Raw genomic sequence first — 22,244 nt, forward strand, 5'->3', positions numbered from 1 at the left:
GAAACCTCAGGAAGAGCAACTGAGGAGGGATCCCTCTTCCAGGACGGACAGACGTGCAATAGATGTCGTACAGAACAGATCAGCATAATAAATTAACAGTAATCCGTATGACACAATGAGAGAGAGAGAGAGAGAGAGAGAGAGAGAGAGAGATGCAGGATCTTAAATCACAAGATAAAATGCGCAGTTAACTTAGAGTAACAAATGATTCGGTGGCGACAGACATCCACGCATCACATGTAACTGCGTTCCTACCTGCCTGCCTTCAACAGCGAGGCCATGACTTCTGTTTTGGTTTGATGGTAGAGTGTCAGAATGGCCGTGTCGGTGAAATAGCATCGGGATGGGATGGTGTATCTGGGCTCCAATGTATGCAGCAATGCTCGAAATCCCTGATTTTCCACGATGGAATAAGGACGCAAATCCTTGGCAATAAATGCTGTGATGGCCTTCGTAATTTGCTTTGCCTTTTCAGATGAGGGTGGCAGCTTTCTAATTGCTTCCTCGATTGTTCTCTGGTCGGTAGCGCCACTAGTAGCCACAGCAACAACAGCCTACCGTCTCCCTGACTCCTCCGTCAGGTGGAATCGAGTTACATGGCTTCTCATGTTTGTTGTGTTGCCAAAGTATTTTATTTTAGCACGTCACAGCTTACATATAACGTGGCTCTTGTCCAGTTCGCTTCCGCCGTCAACGTTGTAGAAGCCTAAGTATTTCCACACGTCTGCTTTTAAATTAGAAGGAGCTGTTCGGATCTCACGCCGAGGTGGGTGGCGGTCAGCCATGTTTGTTTTCCTCTGTGCGCGTGTCAGCGTGTCCACTCCAGGTGCGCATCCCAAAGTGTCCCAGAGATGACGTGTACCGCGCTTTCTAGTTCTGCATCATTTAGAACCTTCTGTATTACTCTAATTAATCGAAATTTGGACATTTGTGAATCGATTCAGATTCATCCACGTCCGAATCACGATGCATCTAACAATCGGAAATTTCCCCCACCCCTAACAACCACACACGTCACGCTATCCAGGCACTGCTGCGATATGAGTTAATCTGAGAGACTGGTGATTTCGAGAGGCAGACAAGAACGCCATATGCTGTTGGAGGCCTACAACAATAGCATGCCTTGTCTGTTCCGGGGTCATATGCCAGCGCGGGGGGTGTGGAGCATGCGCACATGCATTGTCTAGTTTAACTCCGATTACAGCGTATACATGCTGGAGAAAATTGAATTCCAATCTCATTATCTGGGTGTCTTAATCGGAGTTGGAGAACTCCGATATTAGTCGGAGTAACGCGTTTACGTGCACTTCAGTTGTCCAGTTATAGTCGGATTAAGGCAATAATTATGTTTTTTCAAGTGTCATGTAAACGTACTGATATATACAGTTTTTGTGCATACAGGTACAATTTCTATCAGGTGTGAAAGCCAACTGTACCCAAACACACTGATAGATCTCTATTTAACTTGAGTAGCAGTCGGCCAGTAGCACTGCAACGGCATTTCTCAGCACTGCCCATCTCCGCAATCTGCATATGCATGCAGCACGCTCTTATCTCATTCCCTTAACTGCACAGCCATGGGTCATAAAGCAGGACGACAGGCTAGATACCTGTTGACAAGGTCTCCGAAATCTAAACAACAGTAAGCACAATGTGATGGTCAACACTATGGGCTTGGGATCTGGCCATTGGCACTCTTTTCTACACTGTAGCAACAACATAAGCACATCCCGTAGAAAATGACACAGGAGTACTTTTGTATGAAACAATTTTACTAACATGAAAGCTATGTGTGGTGGTTAGCACTCTCGCCTCACATCAAGAGGGTTGCCGGTTCGATCCCGGGCGTGGGAGCCCTTCTGTGCGGAGTTTGCATGTTCTCCCCGTGTCAGCGTCGGTTCTCTCTCCGGGCACTCCGGCTTCCTCCCACAGTCCAAAGACATGCAGATTGGGGACTAGGTTAATTGATAACTCTAAATTGTCTGTAGGTGTGAATGTGAGCGTGAATGGTTGTTTGTCTCTATGTGTCAGCCCTGTCTGCCCGATGTCTGCTGGGATAGGCTCCAGCCCCCCCGCCACCCACCTTGGGGGAATTAAAAAGTAGCTCTTAGCAGTTAGCAGCCAATGTAGAAGAACAGCAGTCCAAGAATTGGGAAAATATTGAGGTCCAGGGGCTCCTTACCCTCTGAGCAGAGAACCAGATCAGCTGCCATATAACAGGGAAGGTAAATGATTGTTAATGCCACGTTAATGCCATTGTTATTGTTTATAGAGCACTGTGGAGTAGGCCTGTCACAATAACAAATTTTGCTGGGCGATTAATTGCATCAGAAATTATTGCGATAAGCGGTAATATTGCATAATATTGTGCTTTTAAGACCATTTTTATTATTGTTGTAATTTTGCTGTCTTTAGACCATTTTTTAAACTTAAATAATGTAGGGATCGACCAATAATCGGCACCGCCAATAATACCGGCCGATATTCAGCATTTTTATAATAATCGGCATCGGCCGTTTTTTCCACTGATAGCTGATAAAATACGTTTATTTTAATTAAAATACGTTTATTTTAATTAAAACACGCTCCTTTGGCTCTCATGCAGCCGTCTCTCTCTGCCTGTCTGCCTGAAGTCTCCACTCTGTGCTGTGTAACAAATGTCCCGCCTACAGCCCCCACTGATTGGCTACACGGCAACAAGTGAGTGACAGCCAATCAACACTGAAGGTAGATGCAGCGCTGCAGGCAGCGGCGCGGAGAGAGGACTGCTCCGTGAAGCAGCAGTGTGATGTCTAAAGGTAAAGCAACAGAAAATGTCGAAGTTGCAATATGAAATCCTCCATGCTGAAGTTTTAAAGACACCACTGTTGATGCTTGATAAACACACCATCTTCATACTGTATCTCAGTGTCTGTTCCCCCCCTCACGTGGTTGCTTGCGAGTCGCAACGGGCAGCCATTGGAAACAATAATGTCATCTAAAACTACTTAACATCAGCTGCTAAAGCTAACAGACATGTAGAAGTTTACTTCAGTGCATTTCAGCTGTGTATGGTCGGTATGGCGCTTGCTTTTGTGTGTGTGTGTGTGTGTGTGTGTGTGTGTGTGTGTGTGTCTCTGTCTGTCTGTCTGTCTGTCTGTCTGCATGCACGCTAGCTTCAGCAACTGATGTGAAGTTGTTTGTAGGCTTCATTAATTCATTTAGACATGCATTTAAAAAGTATAGAAGAATATCAATTAAATTTATTTATTTTATTATTTATTTTATTTTATTTATATACTTCATTAATCCCCCTGAGGGGAAATTCAATTTTTACTTGGCATTAAAGTAAAAGTACTCATTTTGCCGAAAAAATGAAATGTGACTGGTATATTAAATACATGTAATTACAAATTACTTTTACTAAACTACTAAAGCTATCAATAATTGAAGTGAGCCAAGGTTCCTGTTCCTGCCACCCTCTTTATTGGTTTGTACTTAATCAGGCTGGATCAGATGTACCTGAGAGAGAACATAAGACATCATTAATTAACTGTTATTCATATATCATAAGAGTAGAAAGTAAGTAAAACAATTCTCTATTAAATATAGTGGAGTGGAAGTGAAGTAGCATCAAATGGAAAAGTAAAGTACAAGTACCTTAAAAATTATCCTTTAGTAAAGTACAAAAATAAACAGTATACTGTTGTATTCAGTCTAATCCCAGGTGTGTTATTCTAAATTTTGACACCAAAATTTTAATTTTTACTGCAAATGAATATCGGTTCTAAATATCGGTTATCGGTTTCCTTGACTACTAATAATCGGTATTGGTATCGGCCCTAAAAAAACCCATATCGGTCGATCCCTAATATAATGATAATAAAGGCGTAATGATGCAAGTTCACCCTTTTAAAGAGAAATAAACATTTATTTAACTAGAATATTTAGGAATGCAAAAAAAAGAAAATTTAAATATCCGAAATAACACGTAAAAATACCAAAATAAATATAATATATACCTTATAAACAGAAAAAAATAGACTCTCAGTCCCTGTTAATATAAAATGCACTGTATGAGAAAAAAAATCAAACAACCAAAAACGATAAAATGGACTCTCAGTCTCATATCAAAAATTGCACTTGAAAAAAACCCAACAAAAAACAATATTTAAATAAATATAAATAAGAAATATAAATAAATAAATGCCGTGGCATTTGGTTTAGGAACAAATTCCATGTCTTTCTTTTACGCTCAGCTCTCTTTTTTTCCTCCGCCTCGTCTCCCCCTCACCAAGATCGCACTGTGTGTGTGTGTGTGTGTGTGTGTGTGTGTGTGCATGCGTAGCCCATAGCCACGCCTCCCCCACAGAGACAAAGACACTCGATGACAAGAGCTTTCCCTCCATTCATTATGCTAATGAACCAACTCACCTGGCTGCCAGACGATGCACGGCAGTGAACGCTCTTATCATCCAGTCTCTGTGGTGGAAAGAGACGAGGAAAACAAACACACATGAATATGGCAATTAATTGCGGCCGGAAAAGTTACCGTCTCCCTTTAAATGTACTGCGCAATTAACTGACTTATCACATATCGCAACAGGCCTATTGTGGAGGCATATGTCACGCTAGAGGCCGATGGTGTTGTGTTACACGTCATACCTGACATGCCTCTTTTGCTTCCAGGATGTCGGCATGCTGTCTGCAATTAAGGCTGTGCAATTAATCATCTGGTGATTGCGATTACGATTTTGAGGTCAAACGATTTCAAAATTAATGAAATCGAGGGTAAATGATTTTTGGTCATGGACGCCTGGAGATGTTATTTTGCCTTCTACGGAACCCGCCCATGTGCAATACCGCCCCTCCCCACCTCTCTTCTATTCACTCCACTAGCCAGTCAAGTACGTGAACCACGAGTAATGCAAGGGGCAGGTGATCGCGGAGGATTTCAAAAACAGCGTGTGGAAAATGGCAGACGGAGAGCGACAGAGACTGGTCTGTGTGTGTGCGTTCTTGCGCGCGCGCGTGTGTGTGTGCGCGCGCATCGGGGCCAAACTCTGCTGTGCACGACACAGAGAGCAGAGGAGAATTGTAAGCATGCGACCATGTAGAGACAGAAATGACATGCCATTGTGTAAACAATGTAAGTCATCAAGTGTGCCGCTTAATTGTTTGCATAATTGTAATTTCAATTTTGCCCAAAATAATCGTGATTATGATTTTTTCCATAATCGAGCAGCCCTATCTACAATTACGAAGTGGATCAACATGATACTGCTGCTGTTTGGTTCTGTGTAAAAATACTTAGGCAGCATAAAGAGGGGACTTTGTAGCGGCCCTACAGTGCCATCTCTGTGTAAAAAGGGTTATCACTTAGCTGCAACTGATCTAATCTACCACCTCTGATGTCTGCCATTTTGAGCAGCAACTTCAAAAGTTGTCTAAATCTAGGGGCCTACTACCTATATACACGAGGTTACAAGGTTCATTTATTTCATTTTACAACACAATTAAAACAGTAACATGGAGAGGAGGGATGTTCCTGGCGACTAATTTCCCTGTCGACTAAACAAAAATTTAAATTAAGACTAGTCCACGAGGCTAAAAAAGGGAAAACAGTCAGATTTTAGCGCAGTTTATTGTTAAGTATTTGAAACATTGTCCCAAAAAGTATTGTGTGCGTTAACAGCCCTTTGAAGCTTTTAATAACAATCTTAAACAACCATGTAGGATTTTAAATGCTGCTGAAGGACAAAACACGCGTGCGATATTAATGTGAAGATAACGGCAACTTAGTCAAAAGTTAACCAAAAGTTAACTAGTAACATAAAATCCAACATAAATAAATTGCCTCTAAAATGTGGGGTACATTGAACCTTGCAGATTATCCAACAAGAATGATAGCAATTCATTTTAAAGTTAAAAAAAAAAATCTAGCAATCCATCTAAATTAAAATTAAATTTCAGCTGAAATGAGAGGCATTTTGCACCGTGCAGTATGAATGTAAACTCTAATGTAAACCCTAATATTTCTGGTGCCAACTAGTGAGGAGGCGGCCATTCCTAATGGAGAGTAAGGCAGGTTTGCAGACTGCAAAATGGGTTGGGCATATTTTAATACAGCAGCTAATCATTTAGCAGTAGCAGAATGCTGCCGCTAAATGCACACAGGGGAGACACTGGATAAGCTATCCAAGGCTTTAAACTGGAGCTGCTTTATGGTTTGAATCCTGAAAGTCCTGTTTAAGCCCATCTGTGAAACTTGAAGTAGCTCAGTCTGCTGTATAGTTGAGCCTGATCATTTAGGGGTCTTTAGCATTTAACACTTTCAGATTTTTCTTATAAGATCTCCAGCAGCGTATTCAATCATATGCAGCCCACCATGCCTTACAGATCCTTCTTGTCAAGCACTGCTTTGAAATATATTAGTAACATTAATAAACAACAGCAGAGGTCTGATCAACTCTACGTGAAGGTGATGTGTTGCACTGCATGAGACAAATGATGTCACACCAGGTACTGAGTGACTGTTTGGGGTATGTGGAGCCAAATTATACATTCCTGTAGTGCTAGTCATGTGAGATCCTAATAAATGTCTGTTTTTATGATCAATCTGCACATTTTAGGGTGGCCTTTTATTGTGACCATCTCAAGGCACACCTGTGTGGTACTGATGCTGTATAATCAGCATCTTGATATACCACACCTGTCAGGTGGATGGATTATGTTTGAAAAGTGCTCGCTTAAAAAGTCTATAAAGTGCTCACTAAAAAAGTCTGAGATTTTTTATTTAAACTCATGGGAAATGGGATCAAAAAAGTGTTGCTTTAGTATTTTTGTTCAATGTACATTCCCCTTATCATGATATGTAATAATGAAAAATGGTATCATTAAACATATCATTACACATAATTTATCTTATATTACAAGGTTCAAGATATGTAGTTCGATGCAATTTTTTCCTAATGTTATCAATTTTGAAATCTGTTGTATAATTTAATGTGTAACTCTGAGTCCAAAATAAACTTACTCAACAGCCAAAGGGACTGACAGATGACAACATCCACTGGCCAAGCTGGCCAAAAAAATTTATTGCCTTTTTGTGTCACATATACAGTCATTTCAGTACATTTCACTGAGATAAGGCATTGTGTTGAATACAAATTTAAAGAAGAGGCTAGAGCACAATTTGAAGCAGTATTATTTTAACATATCCTCATCTGACTCCTCACTCTCTACCACAATCGTCTTCTTTGTATGGTCCATTAAGTCTTGCCCCCTGCTCCTGACTATAGAATGTACATAAAGATGGACGATGCATCTCCAATTACCCCCACTGTACACAAGTTAAGATAGAATAACCTGGATACAGCCGCTCCCATCTTGCTCTGGTGACGTCATTCAGAGCCCAAGTCTGCACAGTAGTGATCTCTACGGTATCAAGTTTCCTGCCCATTTATCCGTCTGACCTTGCGACGCAACGCCACTGAATACAAGCCCACAGATTGACTTGCACAGTTGTCCAACATGTTGTAAAATCCCTGTTTTATAGCATTAAATATCCAATTAAAACCAAACTTAGAAAAATGAACATTTGAACATACAGCAGCGTGATAAAATTACCTTACAGTAAATGGCAAAAACAAACATCAATAGGAAAAATTTATTTGACGTGTACTTTGAGTTTTTAGTTTGGCCCATGTCCCATCTACTAACATAAAGGTGGCAGGTTTTATGACCTGTAGTGCAGCCAGCCACCAGGGGGCTTCACTTCTGGGGAGCTGTCATGTTATCCATCTTCATGAACAGTCTACTCTCATGACAGAGTCCTAATCAGCAGCAAATAATAGTTTTGCGGTGTAGCTGATGTCCCTCACAGTAAACAGTGCAGAAAAACTAGAGACTCTCAGCACAGATTTTTACTATTTTTGTACAAACATTGAAAGATCAACCACCAGTGTGGCAGATATCCTTTCAGGATGTAGGCCTATTCACCAAACAGAACACTGACCTGCATTTGGGTGTTTATTTCAGACCCTTGGTAACATTGTTATTAGTACTAGATGTTACAAAAATGTAATGTGTACATATTTAGAGATAACACAATACACACAAGATGCTGAAAAGTAAAATCTTTTACACCTACTTTTGACATCCAAACAGAGTGTGTTGAGTTATTTTGGGTGTTGTATTCCATTAGTAGTAGTACATATTAAGCAATAATTGTGAACACCCTGAAAATTAAAATCTTCCACACCTACTTTTGACAACTAAAAGAGAGTGTTTTGAGTAATTTTGGGTGCTGTATTACGTTAAATGCGTTCTTTATCTATTTAATTATGCATACAATAGAGAGCAAATGTCTGAACTTGGCTGTACTGACATTCTCCACACCTTAGTCAGCCACAAAAAACAATTTCCAGATTAAATGTGGTGAATGCTGCCATTCAGTTGCATTATAAAACATAATCAATATTAATACGGGACATGAATGCTCGTAAGGTCATTGGACAGATGTGAACAGAGGCAGATACATACAGAGCCACACTTGACAGCAGCAGCTGAAGCAAAGATGCATCTGCTCAAATTTAAATAAGGTTTCCACTTAAGTAAGAGTGACGTTACCCCAGGTTGTAGGCAGACAGAAGCAGAGAGGAATAGGACCATGGGAGAAGTAGAGGGTAAGGAGAAAATTAAGTGACACCTGGAAAGTTTTGAAATTGGTGTGTCAAAGCTGTCACAAGCCCCTTTTACACTGCCAGATTTTCGGCGAATGTTGGGCCGTTTTGCAGGCAAGCTGCAAGTGTTTAGACACACAGAGTGGTAAACATATTGGGGAAACCTTTTTGGTTTAAAAAGAATGAGGCGCCCTTCCGCCACAGGTGGGGCTGTTGACGACTTGTGGGAGGAGCTGTTGATAGGGCGCATGTGCGACCCAATGGCGGTGGATAAACAGGAAACAGCTGATAGCAGGAATGAGCTGCTAGTAGCAAGAGGGACACGCAAACCTGAAAGACAATGTAAAGATGAGCAACTGGGAAGACAAGGAATTGTGCGCCCTCCTTGCCCTCGCAAACGAAGAGGCCATTAACTGTCAAATGACGGAAATGGTGAAGGACGGGCCAACTTATGAGAGAATTGCCAAAGGACTGACCAGCCGCGGCTTCCCTCAGAGTACGTCACTGTTCATGTCCAATGCTGAGCTACACGTTTTGTTACTTGCTCACGCCCCCCATTGCCCCGAAAAAGGCACATTCTGTATGAACAAAAGTGGGCAGGCGGCATTTTGCCGCACTCCCTGATGTTGTTTATACTGCCAATGCCAAACGAAGACTGATTGGGCTTTACTGCAAATTTGCACAATTCCTATTTAAAAAGGTCTACACGCAGTCTGCACTTGTTGTCACAGCTGTGCTGTCAGTCAGGAAACAAGTCCACCGGCTGTTTAAGGCCACAAAACACAGACTGCAAAACCACTCCAACAGTCAAAGCAAGCCAAAAATTTACTTTACATTGTGTCAGTGGGACGGAGCGTTATCTTGGAGTGTAAGAGAACACTAAAAGTCTGGCACTGACAAGTCACTCCTGGATGCTCCACTCCCACTGTGCACCCAGTCTGTGATCCAATTAACAAGATTTGACTTGATGTTAAAAAAAAAAAATAGTTTTGTGCTCAGGAATATATATTGTCTTGCATACTGTGACAATATATGGATATGGATCGATTTTAAGGTTCTTTTATTAGTTTTTAAATGTCTTAATGGTCTTGGGCCTTCTTATTTATCTGACCTGCTTTTACCATATCAACCCTTGCGGACCCTGAGGTCCTCCGGCACTGGCCTTTTAACCATACCACAAGTTAGGACTAAAACACATGGGGAGGCGGCATTTAGTTATTATGGCCCCCAATTGTGGAACAGCCTGCCGGAGAACCTCAGGGCTGCAGAGACTGTTGATGTTTTTTTCTGGGTTTTTTTTTTTTTAAAAAGGGTCAAGACTCAAATTTTTAATCAGGCTTTTAACTGATCTCTTTATTTATATATTTTAAATTCTTTTTATAACCGATTTATCTATCTATTATCTATTTTTTATTTATTTATTTATTTATTTATTTTTTATGTTCTTACCCTTCCTCTTTTAATGTTCTTATCTCATTTAACCTTTATCTTTTGTTGTTTTGGTTATAGGTTTTAGTTTTGATGCATTTTGTGTGTCTGTTTTAGATCATTCTTACCTAGCTATTAACTCAATTTTATGAGCTAAATAGCTTTTTATTTATTTGGTTCTTTTTATACCTTTTATCCTATCTTACTGTTTTAGTCCCTCAGTTTATAGCTCCAGTGTTTCCTCATGGGGGCCTACCACAGTGAGAGTTGTTCCTGGTCTCCCAATGGAGGTGTCGTCGGGAGACCGCTCTGACCTGGGTGGCTGAAGGGCACTGCACCTCGGTGTGGAGCCTCCTGTCTGCCCGGGTCGGGGTGGTCTCTATGGCAGCGCTCACTGTGGCCGTGGACCATGGGCCCTCTCAGTGTGGACAGCCCCTGAGGTGGCCTTTTCCTTGCCTCGGGTCTTGGTGCTCAGCCATGTCTCTTTAGTGATAGCTACTGTGTGTGTGTGTGTGTGTGTGTGTGTGTGTGTGTGCGCGCGCATGTGTATATTTATGTATCTATATGGGGTGGGAGGGTTGGGTTTTCTCTTTTCTTTTTGTTTTCTGTTTTGGATCTTTGTTGTTTTTAACCTCTGTGAGGCACTTCGTGTGTCGCATGAAAAGTGCCATATAAATAAAGTTGATTTGATTTGATTTGAATATACATTGCTGTATTTCAAATGATATGCTACAATAAGTTCTTTTACCACAACATGCAAGATACAAGTCACAGTATCTTCTAATATAAACACCAAAAAGTTCATTTTACATTGAAATGAAATTAAAATTTCCTGATATTGTGGCATTGCTGCTTTATGCCATTTTCTATCTGAATGTGGTGACAGCTACAGATGGTAAATGTAATCACAGAAATATTAGTGTTCATATATGCTCGGAGTGGTGGTGGTGATTAAGCGGTTGTGGCACACTGACAATGTTGCTAGAAGGGGCTAATCTGCCAACTGGGCACAGGTGCCTTCCCACTTACATCTACTGGTGGCTGACTGAAACCAAGCAGCAGGTTCAGCCGAAATAGTTTGTTTTTTGATGAACAGAGCTCAGTACCTTTATGAGCAGTCAACATCAGTGATAGTGCAACTTTGTCTTTACTAGTTTCTCTGGGAACATACATAGTAAACACACAAAAACAACATCCATTAAGTCTGGTGTAGCTCAATGGAATTGCAACTGCCTGGAATACAAGTCCAACTCCACTGAAGGCTCATACATTGAGTAGGCATGTCCTCACTGGTCTTTAAGACACTTCTGATTGAAGCTTCAACCTGAGGAAATCTAACCTTTTACCCATCTGAAATGTTTAATCATGGCTTATATGTAGCCTTTTTGGTGGATGTGGTCAAGTGATTAACAATCATGCATACTAGTGGTTCAGTATTACCCAGACATGATTTGAGAAGATAAAGAATGAATGAAAAGAAGCAGAAGTGGTTGGGAAGCAATGTCCATTTTGAGACTCATGGGTTTACCATAAGAAAAGCTGTAGCCCCAACTTAAGCGAGATGAGGGAGGGAGCACATCGTTTGTGTCAAACCTTAGTTAAATCGGCAACTATTTTAGACCACATTTTCTGTTGACAACGACCAAAGGGACTACAGCGACCCATATGTAAGCAGACACTGATGTCAAGCTGTCTTCCAGCTGTGTGTCAGCACTGGTCACATCATATTCCTGCTCCCTTCCTAGGAGCAGCCATTGCCCGGCAACTGAGTGTCCGTGTCCCTCCACTCTAGGGCAGGGTAGGGGCTGGGGCTGATGCGGTAGCTAAGCTAGCGGCCAGCATTAGCTGCTATAGCAGATGAATGCTGCAGATCTGCAGAGGACAGTCTGGGGTTGCTGGCTGGCTGCTATGATACCTAAAACCATCACAATCCACACGCCACATCATGACAGAACCACCTACTTTATACTAGATGATATCAACACGTCTCGATTATGTTCCAACACATCCATTCATTTCCCATCTCCCCCTCAGTCCACCGGCATCCTCTCCCTTTCTACCTGGTGTCGTGTGTTACTCAAGGCAGGTCGCGATACCACCTCTACTGAAGCTTGCCTAGATACACACACACACACACACACACACACACACACACACACACACAGATAATCGCATCAATCGTTAGCCTCTTTATGACCAACCCAACACCCGGTAAACTCGCCAGATGGTGAGCTGTTAGAAACACAGTTATAACGTAAACTACAAGGACCGGGGGGTGGGGGGTGGTGGGGTGATAACGCTAACGGAAGACTTAGAGGACACTGCATGCTACTAAGACGGGTAACGTTAACGTTATGTGGTCCATCATCATAATACACGTCTCAGCTACAGTAGCAACGACAGCCAAGCCTTAACTGTTTAACACGATCCATTGTTCGACGCCGGCGTTAACCCACCGATTTGGAGCCTGCCTGCCCCATTAGCCATCTGACCGGTGGCAAAGGAACTGGGACACGAGGCCGGGTGACAGGGGCGAATAACGTAGAGAGGAAGGGGTATCGTTAACATTATGCTACCAAGCACTGTAACTACTGATTGACTGTCACCCCTCTGACATACACGTATTAGAGAAAAGAACCAACTAGCTCCATATTCATACATGAATATAAAAAAAGACAACGCCGACAGGCTGTTTCTTACCTCAGGCGGTGTGTCGAACCAAGTTCCGCGGAGCAGCCATGTTCGGAACCCCTTTCTCCCTCTGTCCACACGAACCGAGCCCCCTCCCCCGGGTCAGTCGTCCCTCTTCCACAGTAGAAATCCCAATAATGTGTTGTAAAATTATTTGCCGATTAAATCCGGTGAGATTAGTTTCCAGTAAAATTGCCTTATTCTCCGGAGCTCACAGAGCGGGTTGTCGATGGGGACTAATTGCCGGTGCAGCTCAGCTAGCCGTGCCTAAGGGGAGGTGGGCAGCCCGCCGCCTCATCAACGGACACCTCGAACTCAGTCTTCTATTAAGCAAACTTAATATACCTGTCCCACATTTATTCTCGCGTGTAAAAGATGCTACCTTACAATTACAGCGTTGGCCAGGTGGATTAGCAAGCCCGTCAGCTTTTTAAATTAATTTAAAGGCAAGAAGCTAACATTAGCTAGCTAGCTAGCTAGCTATTAGCTAGCATGCTAGCTGTCTAATAAAACACTGCCATTGTAATTTGGAGGAAGACAGTCCACACACTGCAGTCTGCTTGGTGGACACCGGCCAGCCGACTGGCCGCTAGACAATACAGGCAGACGCTACGATCTAAATATATTTTAGCAGGCACAGCTACAGCTAGCTCTGTGCTGGCCAGCCCCTCCGTGATGTTAATATCGGTCAAAGGAGAGGGGCTGCATTGAGAGCGCACTCCCGACACCAGGCAAGTACGGCCCGGCGCGCTCCAGACAAAATTCCCACAAAATGGCTGCCAAAACAAATCCACCGCGGACAATCACTTTCTTAAGTCTTTAAATTAGATAGTCTTTCGTTTTCGTCTGGCCAAAAACCTATCCGAGCTCACATGGAAGCATTTGTGTACACGCTCCGTAGACACGAGGAGACGGCTTTGGCTCGAGCTGGCAGCGTGTATGGAACCCGGTTGATTTTAATAACTCACTGAACTGAAATTTAACTACTACTATCTAGAACAGTCAGTCTCCCCCGATTGGAGGACTGCAGCCATAAGCTTAGTTGTAAATTTGGACTTTATTGATACCAGTCTAGCCATTATCTGAGATGGAGATAATGGTGCTGCACTTTTAAAGAACCACCTGAACTGGCCCTGTCACTTGTGGAAATTTATCCTTTATGGTACTGTTTGTTACTTACAAGGGAGGACTGAGTGGTGCAAAGAAGGGAAGGCATGTTAAATAATTTTTTATGCATTGGGGAGGGACTTGTCTTTTAATTTAGGTTTAGGGGAGGGGCATACAGATTTAAGTGGTGGTTGTGTTTTGTATTTTAATGAAAACATGTCTTCCAAGCCTGTACGCATTTAAGTTTTCATTATATATATATATATATATATCACCTAAATTATACCATTTACCCCAGCCAGAAACTGTGAAAACAGAAAATATTGGACTATCAAATTTCCGACAGTACTTGGGACACATCAAGTGCAACGACTACTTCAGTTAGAACAAAAACCATAACTAAATCTGACTTTAAAATAGTGATATTTCATCAGTCACTATCATCTCATTTAAAATTTAACCAAAAAGAATCTCGTAAGCACGAACTAGCGTGCACAACAAGAGTGATAAACCGAGGCCTTTATTAACTCCAGGTTTTGTCTGAAATCTTTTAACTTTCAAACATCAAAGGGCAAGTTGTAAGGCTCTAATAACTTATTTATGGTGGAGGGAGGGTCATTCATTTTCTGCCAGACAGCCCCCTCTGCAAAGTAAAGAGCAGTCCCTAACAGAAGGGCATTCAACGCTTTTAAGAAACAACAAATGTTCGGAATGAATGTTTGATAAAATGGCAAAAGTTTGTGTACAGTGCAAAGGTAAATCTCCCCATTTTGTTGGTAGCTATATGTGGTTACTTAGTCAAAGACAATAAAATCAATAACAAGAATCAAACATTTTTAATAAAACCAAGTTCCTGGTTGTGTCAAAAACAAATATATAAGCATAATTTGTTGCATTGTACAACCATTCTGCCTTATAGTCTGCCAACACAAAAGCTATACTACAATCAAATTACAAGTCAGTGAAAAAGTCACCATCTATATTGGTCTGTACACACACGATCAAAGTTACCACCTCACCACTAAACAGCTCAGCACCAAGGGTTCCATAGCCTACAAAGTGTGGGTACTGTGGAATAAATACACACAACATGGAGACAAAGTAGATTTTACCGTACATAAGTTGTGACAGATAACTTGTTCACCTAAAATACTAGCCATCTGAGGTGTATGGTGTGTGGATAGTTGGAAAATCCCTGCAAATACGGGATTGTGCTATCTGGAGTACGAAGCATCCCAATAAAGGCAGTAATCAGAAGAGCAGAGAACCAGAAAAATGTCATTAAAAAAAAAAAAAATCAGAAAGAAAAGAATTGGGAGCGATAAATACTGATACAAAGGTAGTGACAAACAAAAAAGCTAACTGGAGCCAAAATCAAAACAATTACTCAAACTTCTGTAACTGCTTATAGGTCTTTCAACAAAGCCCTTCATATTAAGTTTATCTCATCTGCTGAAATACTCCTCAGGGTAGAAAGTAACTTATTCACAACAAAGGGGCAGGTGAATTAAAAAAAATCCCTCCCAACTCATTTAAGGCTGGGAACACACTACACAGGACTGAATAAACAAGTCATCAAGTGTTAAATATTTTCCTATAGTCTTCATGGTGTGTAGTTGCACAGACCTGATATTCAGTTGGATATGCGCATCACTTGTGCATAACATAAATAAGTGTGGTCAAAACAGATGTGAACCTTTTAAATCATACTACTTGTACCATTGTCATGATTACCCTGCTCAGGTGACAACCTATGGCTGAAATGGCCCCAGATGTCATATAATCTGCTCCCATCCTTCTCAGTAAAGACTCTCTAAAAGTTGGGTGTTTGGTCAGTTAACTGTGAGCGGACTCAAAATAAAGGAAAACCAGACAAATGTTTGCGCTTCATGCTTTCATGGCATGACATGCAGGCAGAAGTAGAGAGGAGGGCAATGGACAACACTGAAAGTATAAAAAGTAAGGTGGTGGTTGAACATGGTAATCAGTTTCCTTGAGTCTTCTTCTACACTTCATTTCTTCTGTTTCGGTGGAGGTCTGAGGAGAGAAAGAAAAGAGGACGTTACCACAATATGTGAAAAAGAGCAGGCACAATGTATGTAGGGCTGACTGCTACTGTTTGGGATGTATGCATCAACCTGTAACCATAACTCAACCCTGGAAACATTAGTAGAGAGGGGAAACTTGACTAAACCTCACAATCCCATTCATGGAGCTCTGGTGCAGTACCGTGATCATTTGTTCCTGTTTACCAAATTCACCTTGTTAATGTGCTGCCTGTTGATTTTCATCCCACACAGGTCACTTTACTCACAACCTGGATTTAACACCATCCCACATTACTACAGTTTACCTAGAGATGCAGTGGAACTAATGTAGTGAATACTACAAGGTTGGAAACAAACCCCAAGTTTAGTCAAACTATTTGAAAGGGAACACTAAAGCCCCTTTTGCACTTCCTGTTCAAGACGGGAATATCAAAGCCATCTCGCCATGCTGTATGTAAGGTACAGTTGCGGAATGGGGGGACAGAGTGGTCTTGCCTTCCAGCCACCATGGGAGGTGGTAACTCAGCCAAACCCGTCTGTATAAACAGGACAGATGGCAGGACAGGTCTGTGAGCAGGGTGGGTGTGACGTTTTTATGACCTGTTATGCGAGTAACAAACTGTGCAAGATCTAAAAAGTAGCCATTACCTAGCGGACTCAAAAAACAGCAGCCGAAAATGTGTTTCACTACATTGAAGCTATCTCCAGAGAAATGCAGCAAGCTAAGCTATGAAAAAAAAGCCATCAGCCCAGCTTGTTGGCATAGGTTGTGTGTCCTCTAATGACACCATGCTACTACACTGTCAATAGAAACTGCCCGTTTTATTTTAGTTCACGTGTGTCTTACGTGATGAAAAAGTAATTTTTCAGCAGATGGAGCTGTACTGAACACAGCAGCTGAAAGCAGGTGCTGACAGAGCTGCTATATTCAACTCAAGCTGTAATTTAATACTCTTTTTCAACCAAAAGAAACCATGGACATTTATTCAATATTATTTGGCACATTCTTGTTTGCATTTCACCACAGCTGAAGAACTGTCAATACTGGGCAAATTAGTCCTACATTTATTGAAAAGAAAAAACAAACAAACAACAGCAGCAATTACCAGTGAGGTATGGATGAAATGACAATGAAACACTTAGAGATACACATACCCAGGGTTTCCCACACATTGATTTATTTTTGGGGGCCCAACATGATTTAAAAATCTGCCGCCACAAACGGATTTTCTATTTTTGAAGCTGGACCATTTATTAGGAGCACTACTGGAATATATACAGTATACCGTTCTGTTATTTATATCACCACACTGTCAGAGCGCAGGGTACACTCAGGGCAAAGATGCAGCAGCGGATGTCAGGCGCATTGAAAGTAAAAGTTAACCCTTCATTCTGATGGATCTAAAAGTATACATTCAAATCGCAGCAGCTGCTCCTCTCATCCATTGACCTGAACCTCCTAATTGAGAGGGGGGACACAGAATGATATGAAGGAACAAGCAAGTATTTAAAAAGGAGATTTCCGGAAGATTTTGAACTACATCTGGGCAGGGAGAAGCCAGAGGAAACTCTGGTGGAGGCCCATAGCGGCTCTGATGTGCAAATTTATTGTCTGACCTGGCTACAGGGGCAACACCAATCAAACCATCTAGTAGCTGGTTCCCTCCGAAGTTTCCCTCAAGATAGCTGGCGTTCAGAGTCTTACAGTTTTATCTGGTAAAGCAAATGATTAGAGGTCCTGGAGCCAAACAATCTCAACCTATTCTCAAACTTTTAATGACAAGATGTCCAGCTCGCTGGCTTGGAGCTGGCATGGAATGCGAGGGGCCTACTGGACCACTTTTGTTAATCAGGAAAACATTACATACTTTTAGATTTACCATGACTAACAAACGGTAATTATGGTCCTCCCAATAATGAAGATGTGGCAGACATTTATAATTTGAATTTAATACCACATGTAAGTCCTAGTTTACTAGAGTGATTCATCAACGTCGTCATTTGCTGAATTACATCAATTTGCAAAACATGTTGGCACCTCACAAAAAAGTAAGCTGCATCGTTCTAGTCAAAACTAATACAAATGGAAATAGTCCAAATAATTATCTAGGTACATATGGCCTGGGAAAAACCCTGAGTGAGGTAGAAAAGTCTATAGCTACCACAGAAGAAAAGGGATTTAACTCTTCATGTTTGGAAAGACAGCCCCACTAAGGGCTTTGATTGGTCCTGTTATACCTAAAGCCTCTGACACATCAGGCTGTCAATGTTTGGCCATTGGTGACCATCTGTCATCTGTATTTGTTGCAGTGTGTCCCGCACTGTTGCCCTAAAGTCAAGTTACATGAAGTCAGATTATTTTTCTTTACACACTGAGCTCTTACGCCAAAACGTTTCCTGATGGTTTGTCTTATTGTTCAATGGCACACAGTAAATATGCTCTGTTCCTTCAGCATTGGATTGTGTTGTTAATCTCCTAACTAGCATCATGACAGTTTCCAGTTTGCCTTTTTGGATGACAATTACAGACTCCCGCAGTCTGCTGGTGTGCAGAGTTTTTTCTCATGCAGGCGCAGAATGTATGTGCTGGTTGGCCGTCAGCTGAAGTCTTTGCTGTGTTCATGTGCAACTTTTTGGCCGAGGTCTGACGACGTTTGGCAACGCAGCAGGGGGCTTTCGTCACTGCTAGTTCACTGAAGTTGGATTGATGTGTCTGAGCCTTTTGATTAAGTGCAGCAGACAACAGGATCTTACTGCACCTCTGCAAACAGCTCACTTCTAACAGGTAAACTTCTTTTACTTGCCCTGCTGTGTGATGGAAAAATACTTGCAAAAAGGTAACTGTGGGACTTTAGCTGTGGATCAGCCCGCTACTTCTAGACGTCATCAACTTAAGACAAACTATTATCATCTAAAGAAACACCCTCAAGCAGGTAACCCTGTTGTAATGAAGATGCACATCATCCATACATAGTACGTGTATGGAAAGCCCTATAGCTGTGGCATCGAGAGGGGGGTGGATACTTGTGCAGTTGATTATTTTACTGCATATTTGTACGTCATTTAGAAGAATTTGCCTTCCCTAGAACTCTGCAGTGGTCTAATGAAGACCCATACATGAGCTGGTCAGGGAAAGTGGTCTGATGTTGGCGTACCTATAAATGCCCACCACAACAGCATGGTCTCTCTCATAGGGCTCCAGTGTGAGCTGCTCCTGAGGTTTCATGTTCTCAGCACTCATCTTCTTTACTTCGGAGGCAAACACTGCCTCTGCAGCTGCTGTTGAGTCTATACAGTTAGCCTGAGGAACAACAAAAAAAACACATCAATCTACACAGCTGACAGTACAAGCAATATGAACAAAGTGATCAGAAGTCACACATAACTGGAGTTATCTCTTGATAGTACACTATGTTAAAGGTTGAAGGGCTGCTATTTGTCAATGAGCCATCAATGTACCTTGATGGAGATAACAAAGTGTCCTCCGTTCTTCAGGAAGTTGTGAGCGTTCAAAGCAACAATCCTCGTCTGGTCAGGCTGGGCAACATCAGCAAATATCACATCTACCATACCTGGAGAAGGACACACCATTACTGTCTGGACATTATGTTGCAGCGCATCCAGTCTGACTTCATATCGGACATGAGCCCAAAAACTGCATCAGGCTTTTTCCTCACTGTCCATTGCCTTTGGCAACAAGAGGCAGATCTGTCAAGTGACATGACGATAATGTTAGTTACTAAGTTCAAGTGTGAATTATCATCTATACTCAATTCCTGATTTTCTGGAAAAAGCAATTCTGCATTTTGAGGTGGGGGGGCGGCCTAGTGGATAGAGCAGGTGCCCCATGTACAAGGTTTTTGCCGCAGCAGCCCAGGTTTGACTCTAGCCTGTGGCCCTTTGCTGCATGTCATTTCCCCTCTCTCTCTCCTCCCTTCACGCTTAACTGTCCTATCTAATAAAGGCCAAAAAAAAAGCTTTTATAACTAGCCATTAGTTCGGTTGTGACCATTTATTTTACCATGCACTAGCTTCTAATACCAGTAGTTTCCTCTGGATGTGTTGATGATTTGTTAAATCCAGTACAAATATACAGTGCGCTGTGTTTCGCATGGCAGTTGTTTCTGTTGCACAACGCGGTTATCACTTTCACTGTTGACAGCCTTTGCAGCTGTAATGTGGTGTGAAGCGCGGATTGAAAAACTATGGAGGAAGAGGGACAAGAAAAGAGCGAGACATCCCAAAGAAAATGCCAGAAAGTGTCAAGAGTGAGGGATCATTACAAGGTAAAACGAAAAGAAAACAGTTCAGTGTGTATTGCAAAACTGAGTTAGCATACCACAATAGCACATCCTCAATGCTACAACATCTAAGTAGAAAACATTCAGTGTATGCTTCGAGTTTGCTGAACGGACCCAACACAACAAAATAACATCACCGTCACATTTAATTGCATTTCACCTTAATCAGTGATTGCTAGATGAGATTCATAACGCATGTAAAGAACATACGTGTATTATGGCTTTATAATGGCTGATTAATAACAGAAATCAATGTGGTGGCTAACCTTACCTGGTGATGTATCATGTGTATTAGCCAAGTTTTGCTAGGGAATATAGCAACACTTGGAAAATAAAATGCTGTAGTCAATTTGTTAAAGCCTTGGCTTAAATCATGTTGTTATGTCTGGTACACACTACATGACATTTCTGTCCGTTCTGACAGTCACATCACACGATTGTGGAGTCATAAAATCGTGCCATGACTTGGCTGACAGACATGACACACTACACGATGGTCCACACCAATTATCCCCGGTCGTCTTTCACGATGTGTGTGATGTCATTGGGCTATTCTTATCCTATTTTTATTACTTTTAGTATTATTTCAGTCACTGTGTCTGTTCATGTGCCTACCAAAATGTTATTGTAGTAATGTAAAAGAGTGCCAGCAGATGGCAAGAGCTACATTTGAAGTACCGTACGCAAACATACAAGTCACTGAATCCTCCACAAGTTCCTGCAAATGTTTCACAATAAAAGCCTATTTAGAAAATGAAGGGATTCTCTCAACCGAAGTTATAAGGGGCTTTTAATTTGAAACAGATACAGGAAGTGTTGAGTTTGAAATGACGGCACGATGCATTAACTCTATCAAGGCAAATGGGAGCGGATCAAAAGTAAATATAAAAATTTTGAGGGAATAATGAATAATGGCCCGTTTATAAAGTAGTCTGTTTCAAATGAAGCTGGTAGCCTCTGCTTTTAGTTTTCTTACTTTATGTTGGTCTCCATTATGACGAAATAACATTCTTTGCTAGCTTGACAGTAATTGCAGTACTCACCGGGTTGCTAAAGTGCTTCTGCTGTTTCACACCATAATTTTTCCGTTTTTACTCTGTGTGGTAACAGCCCTAGAGGAAATCTTAAAATCCATGATTCATGCCGACATCATACGTCGCTGCATCAGGCTAGAATCAGGCTGATATCGTGTAGTGTATAACAGGCATTAGTCACACACATTAACACACCCACCCCTTACTCACTCATTCACACACTCACTGACGCATGCACCCCATCAATCACTCTCAGACACACACACGAGGTTGAAAATGGAGCTAAAATGCACAAATCGAATACAGCAGATATATTAATTTGGACTGCAGTCAGTAGGGTCAGTAATAAATATCAATAAAAAAATGAAATCAATCATACTCTTAAGTCGGAGAGTCACTTTTGACAGCTTTGTGCAGAAGGTTGCAACATGTTCAGCTGAGCAAGAACAAATTTGTTGCTCATTTATCTAATTTCAGACTTATTTTCTGTTTTCTATATTACTATCATCCTTAAATGAAGCTTGAGTAATTTAATGGAAACATGCAGTATTTCTTATCAGATTACTCGATTAATCGCCAGAATAATAAATAGAATATTGGATTACGAAGAGAATCAATAGCTGCAGCCCTGCTCTGGATCCAAGGTTGATGGGGAGGGATTGGATCTGTTAAGGTGGCTGGTGGTGGGCTGAGGTGTAGGTCACTGTTCATATGAAATTGTGTTTGTGTGATGGCTAGTCCAGTGTAAAGGGTAGACTTCACGTCAGAAGTGGGAAATGTTATTTCTCTTCATGTTGTATTGTTTCAAATGTTGATGTTTTGTGTTCCAGATCTCAAGGTTGAAGCTTGACTGTAACAGACATCCACCTGGTATCACTGTTTTTGGTTTGTACCTACAACACCTCCACAGCACACGACACACATCTTTACGTGGCTTTCATTACTGATTTTGCTGACATACCTACTCCATTG

General features: G+C 41.6%; 2 protein-coding genes across 3 annotated transcripts in view; both read right to left on the bottom strand.

Moving 5' to 3' along the window:
* Window positions 1–13,519, bottom strand: part of dyrk1b (dual-specificity tyrosine-(Y)-phosphorylation regulated kinase 1B) — a 173,084-nt gene extending 159,565 nt beyond the window's left edge. Inside the window, exons 1-2 of one of the 2 annotated variants that reach the window (XM_049583143.1) lie at window positions 12,792–13,519; window positions 12,152–12,206 (exon numbers count right to left, since the gene is read on the bottom strand). The gene's annotated coding sequence lies outside the window, so the exon portion shown is untranslated. The remainder of the gene's footprint in view (window positions 1–12,151; window positions 12,207–12,791) is intronic. The other variant, XM_049583142.1, reaches the window with a different exon arrangement.
* Window positions 13,520–14,706: 1,187 nt separating this feature from the next.
* fbl (fibrillarin) overlaps window positions 14,707–22,244 on the bottom strand; it is a 32,266-nt gene continuing 24,728 nt past the window's right edge. The window contains exons 7-9 of the mRNA XM_049583208.1: window positions 19,397–19,509; window positions 19,093–19,238; window positions 14,707–15,926 (exon numbers count right to left, since the gene is read on the bottom strand). Of these exons, the coding sequence (XP_049439165.1) occupies window positions 15,902–15,926; window positions 19,093–19,238; window positions 19,397–19,509 (284 nt within the window). The 3' untranslated portion in view covers window positions 14,707–15,901. The remainder of the gene's footprint in view (window positions 15,927–19,092; window positions 19,239–19,396; window positions 19,510–22,244) is intronic.

This window comes from Epinephelus fuscoguttatus, linkage group LG8 (assembly GCF_011397635.1).
Source record: "Epinephelus fuscoguttatus linkage group LG8, E.fuscoguttatus.final_Chr_v1".
Lineage (NCBI taxonomy): Eukaryota > Metazoa > Chordata > Actinopteri > Perciformes > Serranidae > Epinephelus > Epinephelus fuscoguttatus.